The following is a 19,617-nucleotide window of genomic DNA, read 5'->3' on the forward strand; positions in this document are numbered from 1 at the left end:
ATCTGGTAACTGGACACTCCACATGCCAACCAGAGATAGTTCTTGGCAAAATTTTATTGATAACTAACGCTAATATAGAAATGAACAGCACTTATTCAGCTCCTCTGATGTTTCACTAGGGAGAGAACAGGAACCCATGCAGAAATGAAAATAAACTTTCCACCCTTATCTATAAGATCATGTGCTGGCTTGATCTTGACAAATTCAGTCAGAACACTGTTTAACACTAGGTTTAAATTGCTGATTACAAACAGGCCATGTTACATGAGAATGATAAGAGTATTGCATGTCAAAACATCAGTTGATGTGGATAATTTTACCCAATCTTATCCCTGTAAATTAAGTTATTTCAAAAGTGTATACATTAGGGAAAGCTTTGAGTTTGCAGATAATATTCTCTTAAAGTGTGACAGTAAATTAAGAGATGGAACAAAAGCTTCTACATGATGGTGTTCTGTGCTCTGCTAAAAGTGAATTACATGGTTTAGAAGAAGTGAGCCACTGAAATTTTTTTATAGGAGTGTGACTCAAGCTGTCAAAATCAGGGTAGGTATTTTGTATCAGGTTGAAAAGAAAATAAAATATGAAATAAAAGATCAAAATGCCTTAGAAGCTAGAAATAACAGGAAGATTGAGTTAAGGGTAAAAGGAGGTGAGTCTGCAACAAAACAACAATGAACTGAGACAAAAAAAGGAAAGGAAAGAATATTAACAGAGATGAAGAAATAAAAAACAGAAAAATGACATGTTAGTAGCTGTATAGAGGGAGCGGGACAGGTGTGTGTGTGTGTGTGTGTGTGTGTGTGTGTGTGTGTGTGTGTGTGTGTATGAGAGAGAGAGAGAGAGAGAGAGAGAGAGAGAGAGAGAGAGAGAGAGAGAGAGAGGGAGGGAGGGAGGGGGAAAGGGAATGACACAGATATAAGTCTGATGAGGGTGAGAGGGGTGAGGATGGAGAAGTAGTTGGGGAGAAGGGAGTGAGTAATATCATTTGCCTCAGAATTAGTTCCCACTTTCTAGGTATTATCCCAACTTCTAAGTATTGAAGTGTTGGTGCACAGAGTAATTCAAACCACCCTATGTGAAACAGGCACTATGTTCCCTGGTTATGGTGTAATGGTATGTTCTCCACAGCTATGTGTAAACACTCTGATTCTGTCCATTCAAACTTATTGATAACTTTGTGGTCATTATGTGTCCTGTTTGATTATCACCAACTGTCTTATGTATTCTCTGAAATTTGTCAAATCTTGTCTGTCATTGTCATCTGATTTTATTTTCACCTTGCACTGTTGTAACCTCTTTTGACTTGGTGCTGAAAATAATGTCCAACACAATCCTTGTACATTCCTGATGCCTGCAAACTGCCCTTCTCTCTTCTACAGTGCAGTGAAACTCACTAGTCACAAAAGTAAGTGGACCTGTAATGTTTTAACTGTATGTTGGACTACTGTCTCCTAGTAATAAGATGTTTCCTGGAATTAATTTGTTTTACTTACAGTTTAATTATTATTTTTGTAGCTAAATAAATTACTGTAAGATGCAAACAGAGTCCGTTGATTAATAAAAATTTCCCCTAGTCAGAAAGGCACAGTGCTTTGGGTAGCATGAGGAAGAAGTAAATCAGACTTCACCATTAAACATGTTAGCGCAAATTTCATTGTGAAGACACCCATTAAATTCTTGTTATTTAATCATTTGAGGCTCAAAATAAAAAGGAAAACGTTAGCAGAGTATTCTCAGAATGCAAATATATTATTGGATTTAATGAAATTGCAGAGGTAAACTGGATGTGAAAAAAATGGTGTGGACATAATTTTTTTGGTCAGATATAGAGTTTCTGAAAGCAAAAGACTAAACTTGGTAGACCAAGTGACATACTTAAGAGAGGAGAAGCTATGAGTGCAATATAGCCAAAGAAGCTGTTATAACGAAAGGCAGGCAAACAGTTTATGTCAAAAGCTTGGGACACTCCAATGTTTTACATATGACTGACTCAAAGCAAAATCAAAGTCAGAAATGTTATGAGATTCCTAATAGAGTTGCAGATTGCCACAGATGGAAGAAGACCACACTTTCTTCTACTTTCTTGTGCAAACAATCACAAAAACATTTCAAAATGCAATTATGTTTCAGTCAGTCAGTGGTCATTATCAAACTGCCTCAATGCACCTCCTGCAAGAGATAAAGCAAGGTTTCCATTGCCTTGTCAACATAAGTATATCTAATGCTCATAACATGAATATAATAGAGGAAACATTCCACATGGGAAAAATATATCTAAAAACAAAGATGATGTGACTTACCAAACAAAAATGCTGGCAGGTCGATAGACACACAAACAAACACAAACATACACACAAAATTTGAGCTTTTGCAACCGGCGGTTGCTTCGTCAGGAAAGAGGGAAGGAGAGGGAAAGATGAAAGGATGTGGGTTTTAAGGGAGAGGGTAAGAAGTCATTCCAATCCCGGGAGCGGAAAAACTTACTTTAGGGGGAAACATATCCAACCGCACATACACAGACACAAGCAGACATTTGTAAAGGCCTTCACCATATGTAGAATTTACAGTCTCATGATGACTATTGGCTAGTCAAAACTGCTAACTGCATTTTGAAATATTTTTGAGATTGTTGTCACAAGAAAAAAGAGGATACTTAGTAAATTATTTAATCTCTATTGTAAATATGTAACTGCACTCTCAAATTTTTTTGCAGTTTCTGTCACAAGGACACAAAAGATGATAATAGGTAAGTCTTGGCATCTTCCACCCAAGAGCTGCAAGTGGCAGTTACTTTTCTCAGTTTTTGTTTGTTAATTCAGTATTTTGTGATATGGATAAATTACTGTCAACTTAAAGTAGGAATATATCCTAATGCCACTCATATAATTTTCATCATCATAACATCTCATGCATAGCTTATGTGGTTACCAAGAAGCAAGAAACATATAATTTATAATTATTGCCTTTGCCAGAACCATCTCCTTGAGAAGTACTGCCAGTAATTTATTTTCTAGAATTAATTTACTGAGAAGTGTCTCAGTAAATACAAGAGTTACTCTTTTCATGCTCAGAATATAAAATGAAGGGGAGGCAATCACTTATCTTTACTGGACCAATGCGTGGTGCACAGAGACACTTAACAGGAAACAGCATTCACATTACGTTTTAAGCTCTTGCTCTTTTTATAGCAAAAGTACACACATTCACACACAGATACTTAAATGTACACTCCTGTGGCCACAGTGAGTCTCATGAGAGCACAAGAGCTTGAAAGCTAATATGAATATGGTTTCCCATTATGTACATCTATGCTCCAGGCACTGGCCAGCTAAAGGTGAATGGTTGCCTTTCCATCATTTTAGGTATTGCGCCATCCAGGAACTTACAACATCGTTATCTCTTCATACTCAGCTTCATGACATTGTTAAGTGTGTAAGACTTCTGAATTTGTGCATCAGATGCATTTCATGTTCTCGTATGGTCTTTCTTCAAGGAGCCGAGAGAGAGAGAGAGAGAGAGAGAGAGAGAGAGAGAGAGAGAGAACATATGCACATGAATGTGTGTGTGTGTGTGTGTGTGTGTGTGTGTGTGTGTGTGTGTGTGCGCGCACGCGTGCGCACATGTGTGTCTGTCTGTTCATCCATTCTGTCTGTAGAGACAGAGAGAGAGGGAGCGGGGGAGGGAGGGAGGGAGAGAGGGAGAGGGAGAGAGAGAGAGAGAGAGAGAGAGAGAGAGAGAGAGAGAGAGAGAGAGAGGGAGAATGGTGACTGCACTATACAGATAACAATATGTTTTTGATCAATGTGCATTCAGCAACATCTCAAGTACACCAGTTGCAGAGGATGTGTGGAACAAACAGGATAGTGGGAATTGCTACAGGAATGATGGGTGACTGGACAAGAATTACCTGAAGAATGTCTAAATTCTACAGCTGACCCAAACCGAAGTTTGGATGCCTTTTGTTGAGGCAAGCTATCATCAGACTTTTGACTTGAGATTTTGTGATCATCACTAGTAGAAGAAAGCTGTGATATTTCTGAAACATCCATATCAAAAATATAGAAGACTTCAATACTTTTAGAAAAGTTTCCATTGTATGTGATGAAGCTTTTCCTTAAAGCACATACATCATGTAAGTTAGAGAATATTTTGCTAGGAAATTTTACAAGCTAATTTTGCAGGTTTGCTCAGCATAAAGTACATATCATATTCTGACATGCACCTGAAAAAGTAATTGTTTAATACATATGTCATTATAAGAAGTGTTTCCATGTATTGTTTCATACCTCTACATCATTTTACTATTTTTACTAATAAAAGTTTACAGGTTGTGTTATGCCACTGTATGGATAAATTATAGATCATGGCACAATACATTCTGATGTCATGCTAAAGCTGTATTAATGTAATGGATTTTCATTCTGAAACAAATTTTAAGACATAATCAAAATAAGAACAAACTGAAAATGACAGCCAAGAGAAATATATTTCTGATTGCTTGCATACATAGCACAATGCAATATCCAAAATAAAGGACGAAGAAAATTAATAAGAGGATGAAGTAAATTAATATAGCACAAAAAATTCGATGTAATTCATATTTTGCTGCTGTGGAGAAATGATAAAAAAGTTTTGGAGAAATCTTTGAGACATATAATTCAATTACGCAGCAAGCACAGAAAGCTAATCATTTGAACTACAGAACTGGGGAAGCCAGCAATGTAATCAGTCTTGTCAACCTGGAAACAAAAATCCAAAAAATACCTGCAGGTTCTAGACACATATAGATATATAGGCATCATATGCATTTTTAGCAGTGTTCATGCAACAATATCCTAAATATGATACAGCAGATGACAAGTCTTTTTTTGGTATAAAATTAGTGAAACAGAAAATAAAAAATTAGTTTTAACCACTGCTATTTTCTTTTCATTATTCTGCATCCATGTCAAAGGAGTTAATTACTGACTGCTTTTTGTCTTTCCCTTTACTGAGCAGTGGTTGGCAAGTACAGTATCAGTAAAAAGCATAAATGCTATCTTTTATAACCTTTTCTCAATTCACAGCACTGGCACCAATAATTTCATAATTTCTCACAGGTGTATCTTATCCGTAATGTAGTACTTACATCTTGGCTAGTGAGGAAATCCATGGATGTGATGATATTCTGTCCTTCTCACTGTCTCATCTGAATACTCTCTCTAAGTAACAGATGTGTACACTCACGTATACATTTAGAGCAATGTCTTTATTCCCTATCCTTAACAATAACATCCTTGTTTCTACAGTCAGATACTGAATTATCATATGCTCACAGTGGTTGGTCTCTCTGCTGCTGAGTTCTTTTGAAAAGAATGATTTCATTGACACATATTGGCATATACCATGAAAGACAAGTGATTTAGTTTGAATTCTGATCTAGCATACCATGTTAATCTCTCATAACTTCTCACTTAATTGTCATGTTTGAAAAGTACGATGTATGTGAATCATAATACTCACAAGATCAGCAAAATTTTGAAGAAAGTATCTGAGTCACTGTAAGTGGAAAATAACTTCAAGAACTTGGGACAGATCAATTCTCAGCAGCTAGGGTGAGCATAAACCTTCAATTCAGTTCTTCTTTTGACCATCAGACTCATCCTTGATGTAACTGAATACCTTAGAGAAAAATCTCATCTTCCTAGTACATCTCCAAATATACTATCATCAATGGAAGATATTTTCTCTCCAACAATACACTAAGATAATTACAGTTTTGTAAGTAGTGGTACAAAACATCCTGTGAAACAATGCAAAGTGTATATGAAATCTTCACGGGTTGTCAGCCGAGTAACATCGTCGTCTCGTAGCAACGTTTCGATGGAATGTGTCTCCATCATCTTCAGGCAAAGTATCAGGTTATCGTCTGTCACGGGCTTATATCTCTGCTGGACTGACAATATCCCAACACTTCACCTGAAGATGATGGAGACGCATTCCATCGAAATGTTACTACAAGACGACGATGCCACTCGGCTGACAACCCGCGAAGACTTCATATATGAAATTCGCTGAGAAAGCCTGCACTGCACAATGCAAAGTGCTTTCTACTTCTGCTTCGAAGAAATAGTAGGGAAACCCACTCATGATGGAAATCTAATGGACCTAATGGTAACAAACAGACCAGACCCCTATGAGGATGTCCACACATAAACTGTGATCATGCAACAGTTGCAGCAATAATGATTACTCATTTACAAAAGGAGACTGAAATAAGAAGAAACTATTACATGTTCAGTAAAGCAGATAAAGACTTAGTAATGTCTTATCTAAAGGAAGACTTGAAACATTTAGCTCAAGGCAAGAGCATATGGAGGAACCAAACACCTGATAAATATGTACAAAGCAGAACAGTTTGTGGTGGGAGGGATATTTTATGGTATAAAGTATCAGTGAAGACATTTCCAAAGATGTGGTGATGACTGCAGAGTAATTCAAAGCATAGGGCTACAAACAGACAATAATTTGAATGGAATGCATTTGCATAGGACAATGCATATAGCTTCTAATGATTATTGTGGCAGAGTCTTGTAAAACATCTTCTCACAAAAAACCAAAGATAGTCTGGTAATATGTGAAGGATGTCAGTGGCACTAAAGTTAATCTCCAGACACACTCACATATAAAACAGGAACTGAAATTGAGGGTTGGAAAACAAAAGCAGAAATTCTGATGTCTGATTCTGAATGGTGTTTTACAAAGCCAGATCCAGGAGTATTTCCCCAATTTAATTCTTGCATCACTGCAAAAATGAGCAATATAGTAGATATTAGTGCCAGTGGTGCTGAAATCTGCTGACATCAAGAAGGGTAACAAACTGAGCCACAAAACTACTGTCATTTAACACTGACATCCCTCTGTTGTAGAATCGTTAAAACATGCACCAAGCTCAAATGTAATGAGGTATCTGTAACTGAATGACCTCCTCCATGCCAACCAGCATGGATACTAGAAACATCGGTAATGAGAAACCCAACTCATGCTTTTCTCATGTTGCATCTTGATAGCCATCAATTAAGGCTCTTGGGTGGATGATGCCACAAAATGCTGTTATTAACGACCTGACAGAGAATATAAGTAGTAATGAAGGGACCTTTCCAGATGATGGAGTTATCTATAGTAAAGTAGTATCTGAAAAAAATTGCACAAATATTCAGTCAGATCCCATCCAAGTGGTGCACAAATAGGTAATTTGCTATAAATGTAAAGCTGTGATCTTCACAAAACATGGAAACATATTATCCTATGGCTTCAATATCAATGAGTCGCAAACTGTATTAGTCAATTCATATGAATAACTGATTGTAACAATTTTAGAAGACAGTCATAGTTAACACAGGTGGCAGACTTTATTGGTAGGATAATGGAAGAATGCAGTGTCAGCTTACAAAGGAGATTGCTTACAAAACACTCATGCCCCCCCCCCCCCCCGCCCCACCCCACCCCCCAAGGATATTGCTCAGGTGTGTGAGATGCAGAACAAATAAAAGTATCAGGAAATACTGAATGTTCATCATGAAGAGTAGAATGAATCATCACAGCTGTGTTTGAAACTGTGGAAAGTATCATCAAACTGCTGAAAAACCTGAATTGGCACACACCTGATGATACATGTCAACTTAAAAATTTTGAGAAACAGCATAAAATAAGGACTCTTAGGAATATGATGAAGCCCGCTATGTATTTTCTCATAGGGATCATGTAGATAAGGTCATGCTACTTTCAGCATTCACAGAGGCTCTAAGTAGTCATTCTTCCTCTGGATCATTCATGAATGGAACATGAAGAAACATTAAAATGTGGTACTTCAGCCATGCATTTTACAGTTGTTTGCAGAGTATGGATATAGATATAAGACTCAGTGATTTCTAGTGTTTTACAGGTGTGGCATACACCAAGCACCCAAGTTGAGGTTGGTAATGTCATCAATACTTTTGTATTGTAAAATCTGCACATGCTGCAACAACCACCATTATGCATGACTGTGGAATGTTCTATGTCCAAGTGGTGGCTCTGCATTCTAAATGGTATAAAGCTCTTAAAAGAAGTTTTAACCAAACATGTACTGTGTTCTAACAGGGTGGATGGCTATTGTAGCAAAACACTCACTGATAGAAACATCTCACACTTTGCCACACCTCACCTCATTATTCTTCCTAATCTCTCTTTCTTATTCTCATAAGTCACATGTGAGATATAGGATGGTGGCAGTAGAACAGTCATATAATGATCCTCAAATACAGCAATCCTTTCTCACAAAAGTACTGATAGGCATGAACAACCCCACAAATATGTGTCTAAAATGCTAACTTCAGACCAAATTCTCAAACTAAAAGAGAAGCCTCTGTGATCATATTTGGCATTCAGAAATTGCATAAATTTCTCTACAGCACAAAATTTCACCTCATTAACGCAATTCAGTGTCAGACTGCCTAAGGGGCCAGCCAGATCCTCCACAGTGTTTCCAAATGACACCCTACAAAACTGTCTGCAAGCTGTAACTGTAGAGGACATGGCTGAGGGAGGACCTTCTTGTAAAGCAAATTAAAAGATACATTCACCATGGTTCAAGGTTGGTTGGAATGCCTCCCACTCCACTCCCTTCCAGAACTTCAAATATACTTCTCCAAAAAATAAGGTTCATGTGGTACAGGGAGTACTGAAGCTGACAACATACAACAACTACCAGGTTATCATCCTGCTGACACTGTGTCAGTGTGTCATAAACTTCCATCATGCTGACCCCTGTGGTATGGTAAGCACAAAGGTACTTCCAAAGTGGCATACCTACTGACCTGGCAACTTGCAGAACATAGAAAGGGCAGCCCACTTCTGCACATCAAGCCAGTCAGCATTCCTGCAAACTTTCATGCCTGGCAAACAACACAGCACTTGTAGGAATGTGAACTTATGGGCTTCATTGGCCCATTCCTTTCAGAGATGTGGCTCATTCTCAGTGACAGTTACTCAGAGTCCGATATGGCAGGTACAGATGTGAAAAATAATGTCAGCTGTCCACAAAACATAGGTCCAGAGCAAGTTCCTAGTCTCCTCCAGGACTGCACTAATCCAAGTGTGCACAATGACAGAATGCAGCAAGAATACAGATGCAACACACTCCTGAGGCCTATACAACATCCACGAGAACCCAGCTGTTGGCTCTGGGTCAGAGGTATGGGCTCCATCTTTGCAAGAGTTTCAGGGTCACTTATAGGTGTCATCAGAGCCACCCAGGGATGACAAATTTTCACTGTGGAAGACAATAGCGCTATTTTGGTATGGCAGCTATGCCCGCACCTGACAGCTTCCACTTTGAGCCAACCATTACCGGGGAGCTCACTCAGTACAATTTTAGATACCAGATAGACAAGCCAACAATCATAGGTCCAGTGATGTCAAATCAAGTACTCCATGTAGTAGGGCACTGTCCACCACCAGCACCAATGACTCCCAGCAGTGAACCAGAGAAAGGAATGCCAGCACTAGTCAGCTGCAGTGTTATGATGATGCTCCCTCTGCAAGGGAGGACACAGCACAACCACCGACACCAGCTGACATCGAGAAACACACTGAATCCATTTCTGGCTTGCACGTGCACCCCTCCTTTCTGTCAGTGTGACAATCCTGTCAGCAATAGGGAATCTTTCGATATGAAGGGCCGGTTAAGCAAGTGGGGAGGGTCACTATATCTGTGCCTCGGACAGTAAAGATGACTGTCTTTGGAATACACTTCCACAGACTTTACTTGCAGCTGACAAGAGAAGACCATGAGCAATCATGTGGGCATGGCCTCTGGCATCATTCAGGGAATAAAACTGGCTGTATTGCCAGCATGAACACGTGTCATGTCATGCTAGGCTCTAGTGTCTACCTCACTTATGCTGCACACATGTGACAAGGCTGCTTACTGGATCTCAGTTGGATAACTATTTAGGCTATCAATACACAGATGCTGGTGGATCTGTCTGGGGTGTAGTCTATCTGCATGCTTCTCATGGCATGTGTCTACATTTTTACAACTCAGCATCGACTTGTATTTGAACTGTCAAGTGATAATTGTGGATCCATCCTTATTGTGTATTAAAGGTTGTTTGCTATAGTTTAGCAGGTGTACTATTGTCCTAACTTGATGCTTTTGTGATAAAAGATCACACTGTACATTGTAATCAAACTAAGTTGCACAAGTGATCAGTAAAGGATGACAGTTGTTGTAGCTGTATGTGCCAATGTACAGGAAAGTTTATCACTTTTTCTAGCCTCAGGAGATGTCTAATGTAAGCACTGCCCACACTAGCCACAAGTTACCGATTATTTCAATGAATTGTGCAGTCCAGCTTACTGATATCAGAGCAAGATGCAGCATGCATTTATGAGTAAACACCACTACTTGCAATTTGTGAGGTGATATTGTAAATCCATTTTTTATGAACTAACTAATACAGCAAGATGATCTGGACTATGCAGAGAGATTCCACCTAACGAAGCATCGCCAGTCCGCACAAAGGCCACTGTTAGCCAACGAGAACCATCGAAAACTTCAGTACTCTTAACACTAAAATCAAATCTAGCACCAACAAAAGTAATCAGACCATGTAAAAAATCCTGCTTGGCAGTTCCATTAACTCCATTCTCACCCGGCTTAAATTCAACAGTAGAAACTGCTTTATAAACTGGCAGACGAGAACATCTCATAAGTGAGATAAGCGGACGCACTATATAAGTCTTGTTTCCGATAAGACGGAGTCATTCGTCGTTTGGCTGCCGCATCAGGCAACTGCATTGAACGGCTCAGAGATGCCTCGTTATAGGCAGTGCTAAGTAAATCTACCTGCACGTTGGACTACTATAAAGGTATGTCAGTAGTATTATGTTACATAATATTGGGCTGGGAACTGCCTACTGAAGAAAGTCTCTACACATTCTGATCTGGGTTCTACTATCTCATTGCTCAAAAAGTTATGCCCAGTGAGTATGAAGCAGCCCAAAGAGGCATGTAATGAAGAAATCACTACTCCAGTAGCACATAATCTTCAGTGTTAATTAAGGACCTTGTCCAACATAGTATGTGGTTATGATATTGATGCCACATGTATATAGCCACTATATCACTTGCTAATAATGTGTGACTGTCATCTGCATCTACATCCATACTCTACAAGCCACTTCATGGTGTGCAGCGGAGGGTATTTTATGTACCTATACCACTTCCCCCACTTTCCTGTTCTGACTGTGAATTCATGGGAAGAACAGTTATTGATAAGCCTACACTCTCAGAACTTTAATCACAAACCACATCGTGATGCAGAACACCTCCCTTGCAGCATCCCCCATTGGCACTGACTGACACCAAATGAACCTGTAACAAAATGTACTGCTCTTCTTTGGATCTTCTGTATTGTCTCTATCAATCCTCTCTAGTATGGATCCCACAATGATAGTAATATTTAACTATACATCAAAAAAGGGTTTTGTAAGCTACCTCCATTATGAGGGGACTAAGCTTCCTGAATATTCTTTCACTAAATGTCAGTCTGACAACTGCCTTAACTGTGATTAGTTTTAAGGGTTCATTCCATTTCAAATCACTTCTTATACTTACTTCTAGATATAATGGATGTCACTGCTTCCAGTGATTGTTCTGAAAATGAGTAATCTAATGATAATGGGATTTTCTGCCTATTTATGCACAATATGTTACATTTGTTTATGTTGAGGCTCAACTATCACTTTCTGCACTGCCAACCAATTATCAGCAGGTTTTCCTACATTACACAAAAATTTTCTTGTGTTGCGACTTCTCTGTATATAACAGCATCTTCTGTGAAAAGCTTCGTGAAACTTCCAGTATTTTTTTCACTAGTATTTTTTTCATTAGACAGCAGAACAGAACTGTATCGAATGCACTGCTCGATGTGGGCTCCAGTATATACTGTTTTCAGGGTCCTGTGCAGAAACAGGGTGAGCTGGGTTTCACACAATCATTGTTTTCTACAGAGGAGATTTTTGGTCTCCAGAAATGTCATAATATGTGAGCATAAAATATGTTACCAAATTTTACAACAGATTCATGCCAGAGATATAGGTCTATAATTTCTTCGATATGCCTCATCTCCCTTCTTGGAAATGGAAATGACCTGCACTTTCCACCTGTCACTAGGAACACTTCATATTGCTTTCACATCAAGTCCAGTGGGCTTTCCTCTGTTGAAAGATTTCAGTTGCTTTTCTATCCTATGGTCACTTATATTGGTCATTATAAAGTTTGTGTGATGATTTATAGGAGAAACCACAGTACAGTACTACTCTGTGAAACAGTTTTGGAAGAAGACATTTAGTATTCCAAAATGGATTGTACACTGTTTGAAAAATAAAAGTGATAATCATACAGGAAAATTAAGGTATTGTAGGACAGTATGTCTAAATAAAAGAAGGGACAAAGCACAAAAGTATACTTTCATTGTTTTATAAACGATTTCATGCATAAGAGAGATTTAGGAATGTAACAAGATTATGAGAAGGAAAGTTGCTACACACCATACAGCAGAATTGCTGAGTTGCAGACAGGCACAACAAAAAGACTCTCACAATTATAGATTTTGGCCATTAAGGTCTACGTTAGCAATAGACAGACATAGGCACATGCACACACACTCACGCAAATGCAACTCGCACACAAGAATCAGAGGTATAGGAGCTACTCTGTATGTATTTGGCGATGCCTAGACATATATTTTCTTATGAGAATAAAATTTTAACAAAAATATATGAAGTAGCACACTGAGTAAAAAAGTAAGTTAGTTATAAGCTGATAATGACATTAGAAACATCTAAGTGTTGTGGCGTGAAGCAGATAATGAGGGTTGGTCAATGGTACATTTTACAAGTAACTGCTTTGTACCTGCTGGTGTCTTTCCTCCATGAGAACCTGATGATGTAGTATCAGCAGCTGTAGCAGCATCATTTAATTCTGCCCTTGTAGTTGAATCACCAGCACTCACACTAGACACTGAGCCTGCCACATAACATGCAACATCAAAAGCAACATATACAGCAGCAAAATATATTACACCACAACCATACCATGTTAACACACACACACACACACACACACACACACACACACACACACACACACTGCTTAATAAAATACAGAACCTGGAATTTACATTATTAAAGCTATTATTTATATTGTTAGTGACAGAGAAAAAGCTTTTGGAAATCACACAGGTAATAAGCAGTTATCTTATGGCAGTACTCGGTGAAGAAATGGCACTGGAAGTAGAAGATGTTCTGTCATCACCATCTAACATGGACTGATACCCAGCAATTAAGAAAGCCCTAATCACATGACTTTTGCAGTTTGAGGTGAAGAGACTGGAAAAACTTCTTCATACTGAAGGGTTGGGCGACTGTATGCCATTGCTGGTGCAGCGCCGATTATGAATGTTGGCAAGCAATGCAGTAAGCAATGAATTTCTGTGAAGCACTTGGCTATCACTCCTGCTGCCTGATGTGCAAAAGATTTTAACTGTGTGTGCCAGTGATCTAGATGTGCTAGTGCAAATCGCCAATAGAATATGTGAGCTGTATTCATTGTGTGAGTTGCAGTGGTTAGGACACAATCACAGACAAGACGGCAACTTTGCAATGCTACAAGCTCAGATCACTGAACTTACCACCCAAGTTGCCACATTCGAACTCAGAACAACAGTCGCCCATCTTGTCACTATTGCTTACCCAGGAAACACAGCCATCCATCTTTGGCTATGAAAATATGTTGATACCACCACTGACTTGGGTCCAAGGCATGGAAGTGTATCCCACCTTATGATTAGTGAAACACAACAGGAGCTCAGTAATAGTGGCCACTGATGCTCCAAATGGCAGCCATCGACTGTTTATCACAGTTGAAGTACAAAATTACAGTGATTAGTAGTCATGGAAGCAGATGTATCAGTCTTTCTGTTCGTCCATCTGCCATCTTGTAAGCATGATGGTTACCACCTCTTTGCAGCCAGTGGCTCCACAATAACTACGAATGGTTGTACCATGTTAGTGTTAAACCTAGGCCTATGACACAGGCTTGAGTGGCAGTTTGTTGTGGCAAAGATCACACATCTTATTCTGGGAGCAGAGTTTCTATCATTTTTAGGACTTGTACCCAACCTCCGGCACCAACACCTGCTGGACACTAGCACTAACTTATCCAGCAGAGGGCTAGTTCGTCATGTGGAAGATGCTGGTGAGAGACTGATAACTGAAGATTCTCCATTTATTGAACATTTGAAACAGTTCCCCGAGATCACGTGTGAAGCTTTCGTGCTAGCTCCCATGCAGCGCTCCACAGTGCACTACTTTCTGACCATGCCTGAGCTACTTCTTCATGCTCGACTATATCATTTAACACCACAGAAACTGAAACTGGTAAAACAGAAATTTGCATCTATGCTCGCACAGAGGATCCATCAAGTAGTAGTTGGGTGTCTCCCCTCCATATAGTACCAAAAAAAGACTAACTGATGATATCCTTGTGGAGACTATTGACAGCTAAACACAAGAATGATTCCAGACTAGTCTCCTATATCACACACTGAAGATATCCCATCCAGTATAAAAGGTAAGAGTGTATCTCTACAATGGACTTCATTAGAGCTTTTACCAGATACCCTTAGCAGTAGATGATAATCCCAAGACATCTGTATGCACACCTTTTGGGTTGTTTGAGTTCACCTGCATTCCGTTTGGGATATGTATTGCTGTTCAGACATTCTAAAGATTTATGGATGAGGTTACACACGACTTGGATTATTTCTATGTATATATAGACAATGTTTTGGTCATCTCATGATCAGGTGCTGAGCATCTGTCACACCTATGATGACTTGGTGTTTAAGAAGTCCACTCATACAGACCTGTATCTGCAAGCTACTTTTTGCCACCATCCAGCACAAATGAAAGGCATTCTAAGAACGTTAATCCAACAAGCTCAACCATCTTACATGCCAATAATTTGCAAACATAACTGGACCACTTGCTAACTGTGTTCCAGACCAATGGATATTTGTCCCAGCAAGTGCAGATTGCACTACACATGTACAAATGACAAGACAAACAAGAGGATGAGGCCTTCAAAACAACTGCTTATTTACAGTATATTGGAAATATTTCAGCCAGAACTGGCAGAATATTAAGAAGATATGAAGTTAAAGCATTTTTTGTCCTCCTTCTAAAACCTTGGCATTGTTGGAATTTGTTAAATACAACTTACAACTTAGAGTTGTGCAAGGCCACAATTTACAGAATTCTGTGCAATTGTGGCAAATTTTACGTAGGACAAATGACATGAACAGTGCAGAAATGGATCATAGAAGATCAGTGGGATACTTGCCTCCTCAAAGCCATAAGTCTGCTTTTGCCAAAAATTGGATTTTCACTGGTCATGTGATGAAATATGACCAAACAAAAATTGTGGCGGATACATTAAACTTTTGGAGCTCCATCATCAATGAATCAGTGAAAATATGACTGTCTGAGTCCCTTATTAAACAAGACAATGGTTTCCAGCTAAATTTTGCATGGAATCTTGTCATAAAAAAATTTCGTGTGCTGCACATGTTGTTTGCCATGTGAAGACAGTCAATCTGATATCGATGAAGCCAGTTTTCACCATGGAAGGTGAACAGCACAGCACACAGACTTGCAGACAAACAGCACATATCCAACACCACCTGGACACACCACACAGGTGCCAGCAGGGGATTAATAAAATTTGCAACAGCCATCAGTGCAAATTATTGATTTGCTAGTTGTAGTGTTAAGGAGTAACATAGTTGGAGGCATTGACCTTCCTTGCTAAGTGTACCCCTCATCCCGAATTCCTAAGTCACAGTTGCAGAACATACAGATAAAAATTATAGAACACATTGTAAGATTACAGTACCCTTGCTTGTTTGAATGTAATATAATTGCTGACATCAACTATACTTAGTAGCAGGCTCAGCAAACAAAGGATAGTTCGTGTCTGACTTTGGTGACCCCTGGGTGGGCTCCAATGAAAGGCTGTTCCACATTTAATTTAGTGGCATACAGTATTAGCAATGAATGTGTGTTATTAGCAGAAATCCACACAGCATAAATGTAGCTTTTTGTGACCAATGAAATATGTCAAATCATCACAGAAAAAAATAACTAGGGTCATCAAAGAGAATATGTTACACAAAGCAACAACTGCTTGAGGGCCCTGAAATCAATGTATCTGGTGCAGTCTGAGATGTCAATACACCAATATGATGAGTGCCACAGCCACTTGCAACAGTAGCGCTTTGTGTAGAATTGCATGCAACATTGTTTAGGAGAGGATAGGAAAAGAACTACAAACTGTGTTATCAACTTCAATTTGCGAAGAGAGCTTTTAAATTATGTGTATACTTCAGTTGTAATTCATGGTGACTATACTGAAGATTATTACAGTGGCTGATACATAGCAAAATGGTAGTGGTATTGTTACTGTAGAAGAACAGTTAATACAGATGAGAATTTTGTATTCATAATTCCATTCATTTTGAAACAGAAGATAATGGTATCCTCAATTTAAATTCACCAATGCACAGTTTGACACTAGAAGTCAGTCAGAAATGATTTAATGTTGCACATACTGCAAGAAATTAAAAACTCTCATCAAACAATCAAAGAAATGAATCAAGAAATTAAAAACTCTCTTCAGGAAATTAAAAGAGACATATGGGTCAGTTACAATAAACTATTGGGTGCAATGGTAGTCTGCGAATGGAGCTTAATAGTACATTTGATGAAGAACATGATGAATTTTGAGATGAATTTCAGATCAAACATGGACTCAAAACTGAAATTCGAGATTTTAAGACCCAGATTGATGAACAATGCGAACAAACAAAAAAGATAAAATTCATAACTATGATGGACAAACAATGCAATTGAAGGGTGCTTGCTACTGTAGCAGAGAGACAAGCATTTAATTAATTGGCAGAGTTCAGAGGCAGGAGTTGGGTACAAAAATAGATAAAATTTGTTTGATGGTTTCAGAATATGAAAAGGCGGTGAGTGAAGAACGTAGGGGGTATATACGGGAAGAGATAATGCACCAGTAAGTGTAATGGGTCATAACAATGTTAATGTGCCTCAAGTGATTGTAGACAATGGGATGTGTACATCAAATTATCAATAATATGATTCCAAACAAGGCATCTGTGCTGCATCCTTTGTCAGTCAGTTCAAGCATCCATTTTTAAAACATTATTTAGTACAGACTAAGATAGATAACTGCATCAGTCATATGAAACACGAAGCTTATATCTGAGGTATCAGAATAATCAAAAATTATTACTCATAGAGCGGATTTAAAACACATACTTAAATAAATTTTGTTTCCCAGCGAAATTATATATGATATGTCCTCAGACATAGTTGAATTTTCTATAAACACATTGCATCTGTTGCCTTTACCCATACAATTAAAAAAAATTGTTTGCTATATCATGTAATACAAAACATTTTTATGACAATAACACTTGTTCAGTAAACACTCACTGTATTATTATGTCTAAACATTATTCTACTTTCAATCATCTCTCTAACTGTAGGCATGAGTATGCCTCAGTTGATTCACATAGTACCTAATCTCATTCTTGTAAATATTTGTATTTGTTATTTCAAGTTCATTTTGTCAACTTTGCACTTTTAATGAGTCACTGCAACATAGAGGCAGCAATTCACTATTTACATAACATTATAATACAGAAGGCTGCCAATGTACAGCTTATTTGCTATCTTGTGATACTCTTATTTAAAACAAGTTCTTTACTATTACAGTATATTGGTTTTGTATGACATGTTATTATTTTTATGTAACTTATCTCATTTTATAGCCACACATACGTACATTCTTGCAATCAGAACCAGGTCATAATAGAACATATACAGTAATTACAGTGGAAGTTTGATTTTTACATTCTACGAATTTATATTTTTCACAGATTCTATACCATAAATTCATAGACCCTGTGAAAAACCTTGACATCAATGGTATAAATTCCCTGATTTTAATTTCTTCCTAGTAAGGTTTACCTCAATTCTACGTTCTTACTTGACATCTTGATTGAATTCATCCTGTTTGCTTCCTTTTGACTTGTGATGTGACTGAATGAGTGGCACAGACAGATGGTTTGCATCATGGTTGGTGGTGGAGTTAAGGGAATATTTTAGGTCATTGTGGAGAGGAGAGATGTGAGAGGGGAAATGCTCACATAATCCACGACCAGTGTCACCACTGCAACTTGCAACATATAACTTCATCACACAATTATGATACAACTACTGCTAGGTTGCAACAGTAATGGAAAAACAAGGCAGTTGACACAAAATGTTCTGGACTGAGCAAATATGTGATGAAGGGTCCCGCCCACTATCTCTTCTTGTACCACTTATAACTCAGTCTCATCTTTTTGCATGTATTTCTGATGTACTGTATTCAGCAACATTATCAATGATAAACCTTTTAAATTCAAACACTGAGTCTCAATGATTATGCTGCTCATAACTGAGGAAACTTCACCCATTTCCAGCTAGTGAATTCCTGTTGACTAGTGACTTGCTAAGTCCCCCAACAGCCAATGCAGCCACCACACCACACTTAAGACATGTAAAATGAGCTTGCATGCTGGATTTGTTCAGAGGGGAGTGGCCCTTCTGAAATGGGAGTGCAGGTAGGGGTGAAACCATTTTGTGAAGTGCAGAAAATATGCTTTTCATGCAGATGATGTGCGATGAGAGATGTCACACAGTAACAGAACAAGGGTTTTCTGGCAGCACATTTTAAAGACTTTTGTGTTTAATTCTGACATGGTACAGCTGCAACAACTACAAACACGACATGTTGTACTTGGCACCACAAAGACCACACACTGTAGATCATAAAGATTGGCAGCAGTGATACATGGCATGAAGCAAAACTGTAGCATCTGAGCTTTGTTTTAAATTTACATTTTACACACTGTACAGAAATTCACTGAGCCAACTTCTGATAAGCTTGTAATGTCAATTAGGGAAGTAAATTCATTTTTTCACATCTCTGTTTCTCTCATCAGGCTGAAAATAACACTTTAATGGCGGTGAGCATATGAAGTGTGGCTCCTAAGAAAAGCTTTAAACAAAAACAGCAATGCTAACAAAGTATGTCATTAAGCAAATGACTGCAATTATGCTTATATTTAACCACTTAGCTAATGTGTCACTTTTGGTTTAATTCAAAATGTTCATAAATTTTTGCTTTTTCCTGGGTGAGCACAATGGATGATCTCTCAAAAACGCATGTTTTGAACATATAATCTGAGGTCATAGCATGTCGTAAAACAGCTCAATTACCTTGTACCCAGATATCAATTTAAATGTTTGATGAGTTCTTACTTTCTGTTACACATGTGTGATTTTTTAAGAACTGATGAAATTCATACCACAATTTATTACATAAACATTGAATTGTACATTTAATTTCCTCCACTTAGACACTCACACACCTGTTTATGACATGTGATATAT

General features: G+C 38.3%; 1 protein-coding gene across 4 annotated transcripts in view; it reads right to left on the minus strand.

Annotated features, from left to right (window-relative positions):
* The window catches only part of LOC126278568 (protein unc-80 homolog), a 953,735-nt gene that overhangs the window by 39,959 nt on the left and 894,159 nt on the right, over positions 1–19,617 (minus strand). For all 4 annotated transcript variants that reach the window (XM_049978772.1, XM_049978771.1, XM_049978773.1 and 1 more), the window contains 2 exons: positions 12,944–13,057; positions 3,911–4,039 (listed from right to left, as the gene is read on the minus strand). In XM_049978772.1, the coding sequence (XP_049834729.1) occupies positions 3,911–4,039; positions 12,944–13,057 (243 nt within the window). The remainder of the gene's footprint in view (positions 1–3,910; positions 4,040–12,943; positions 13,058–19,617) is intronic.

The sequence above is a fragment of the Schistocerca gregaria genome, chromosome 6 (genome assembly GCF_023897955.1).
Source record: "Schistocerca gregaria isolate iqSchGreg1 chromosome 6, iqSchGreg1.2, whole genome shotgun sequence".
NCBI lineage: Eukaryota > Metazoa > Arthropoda > Insecta > Orthoptera > Acrididae > Schistocerca > Schistocerca gregaria.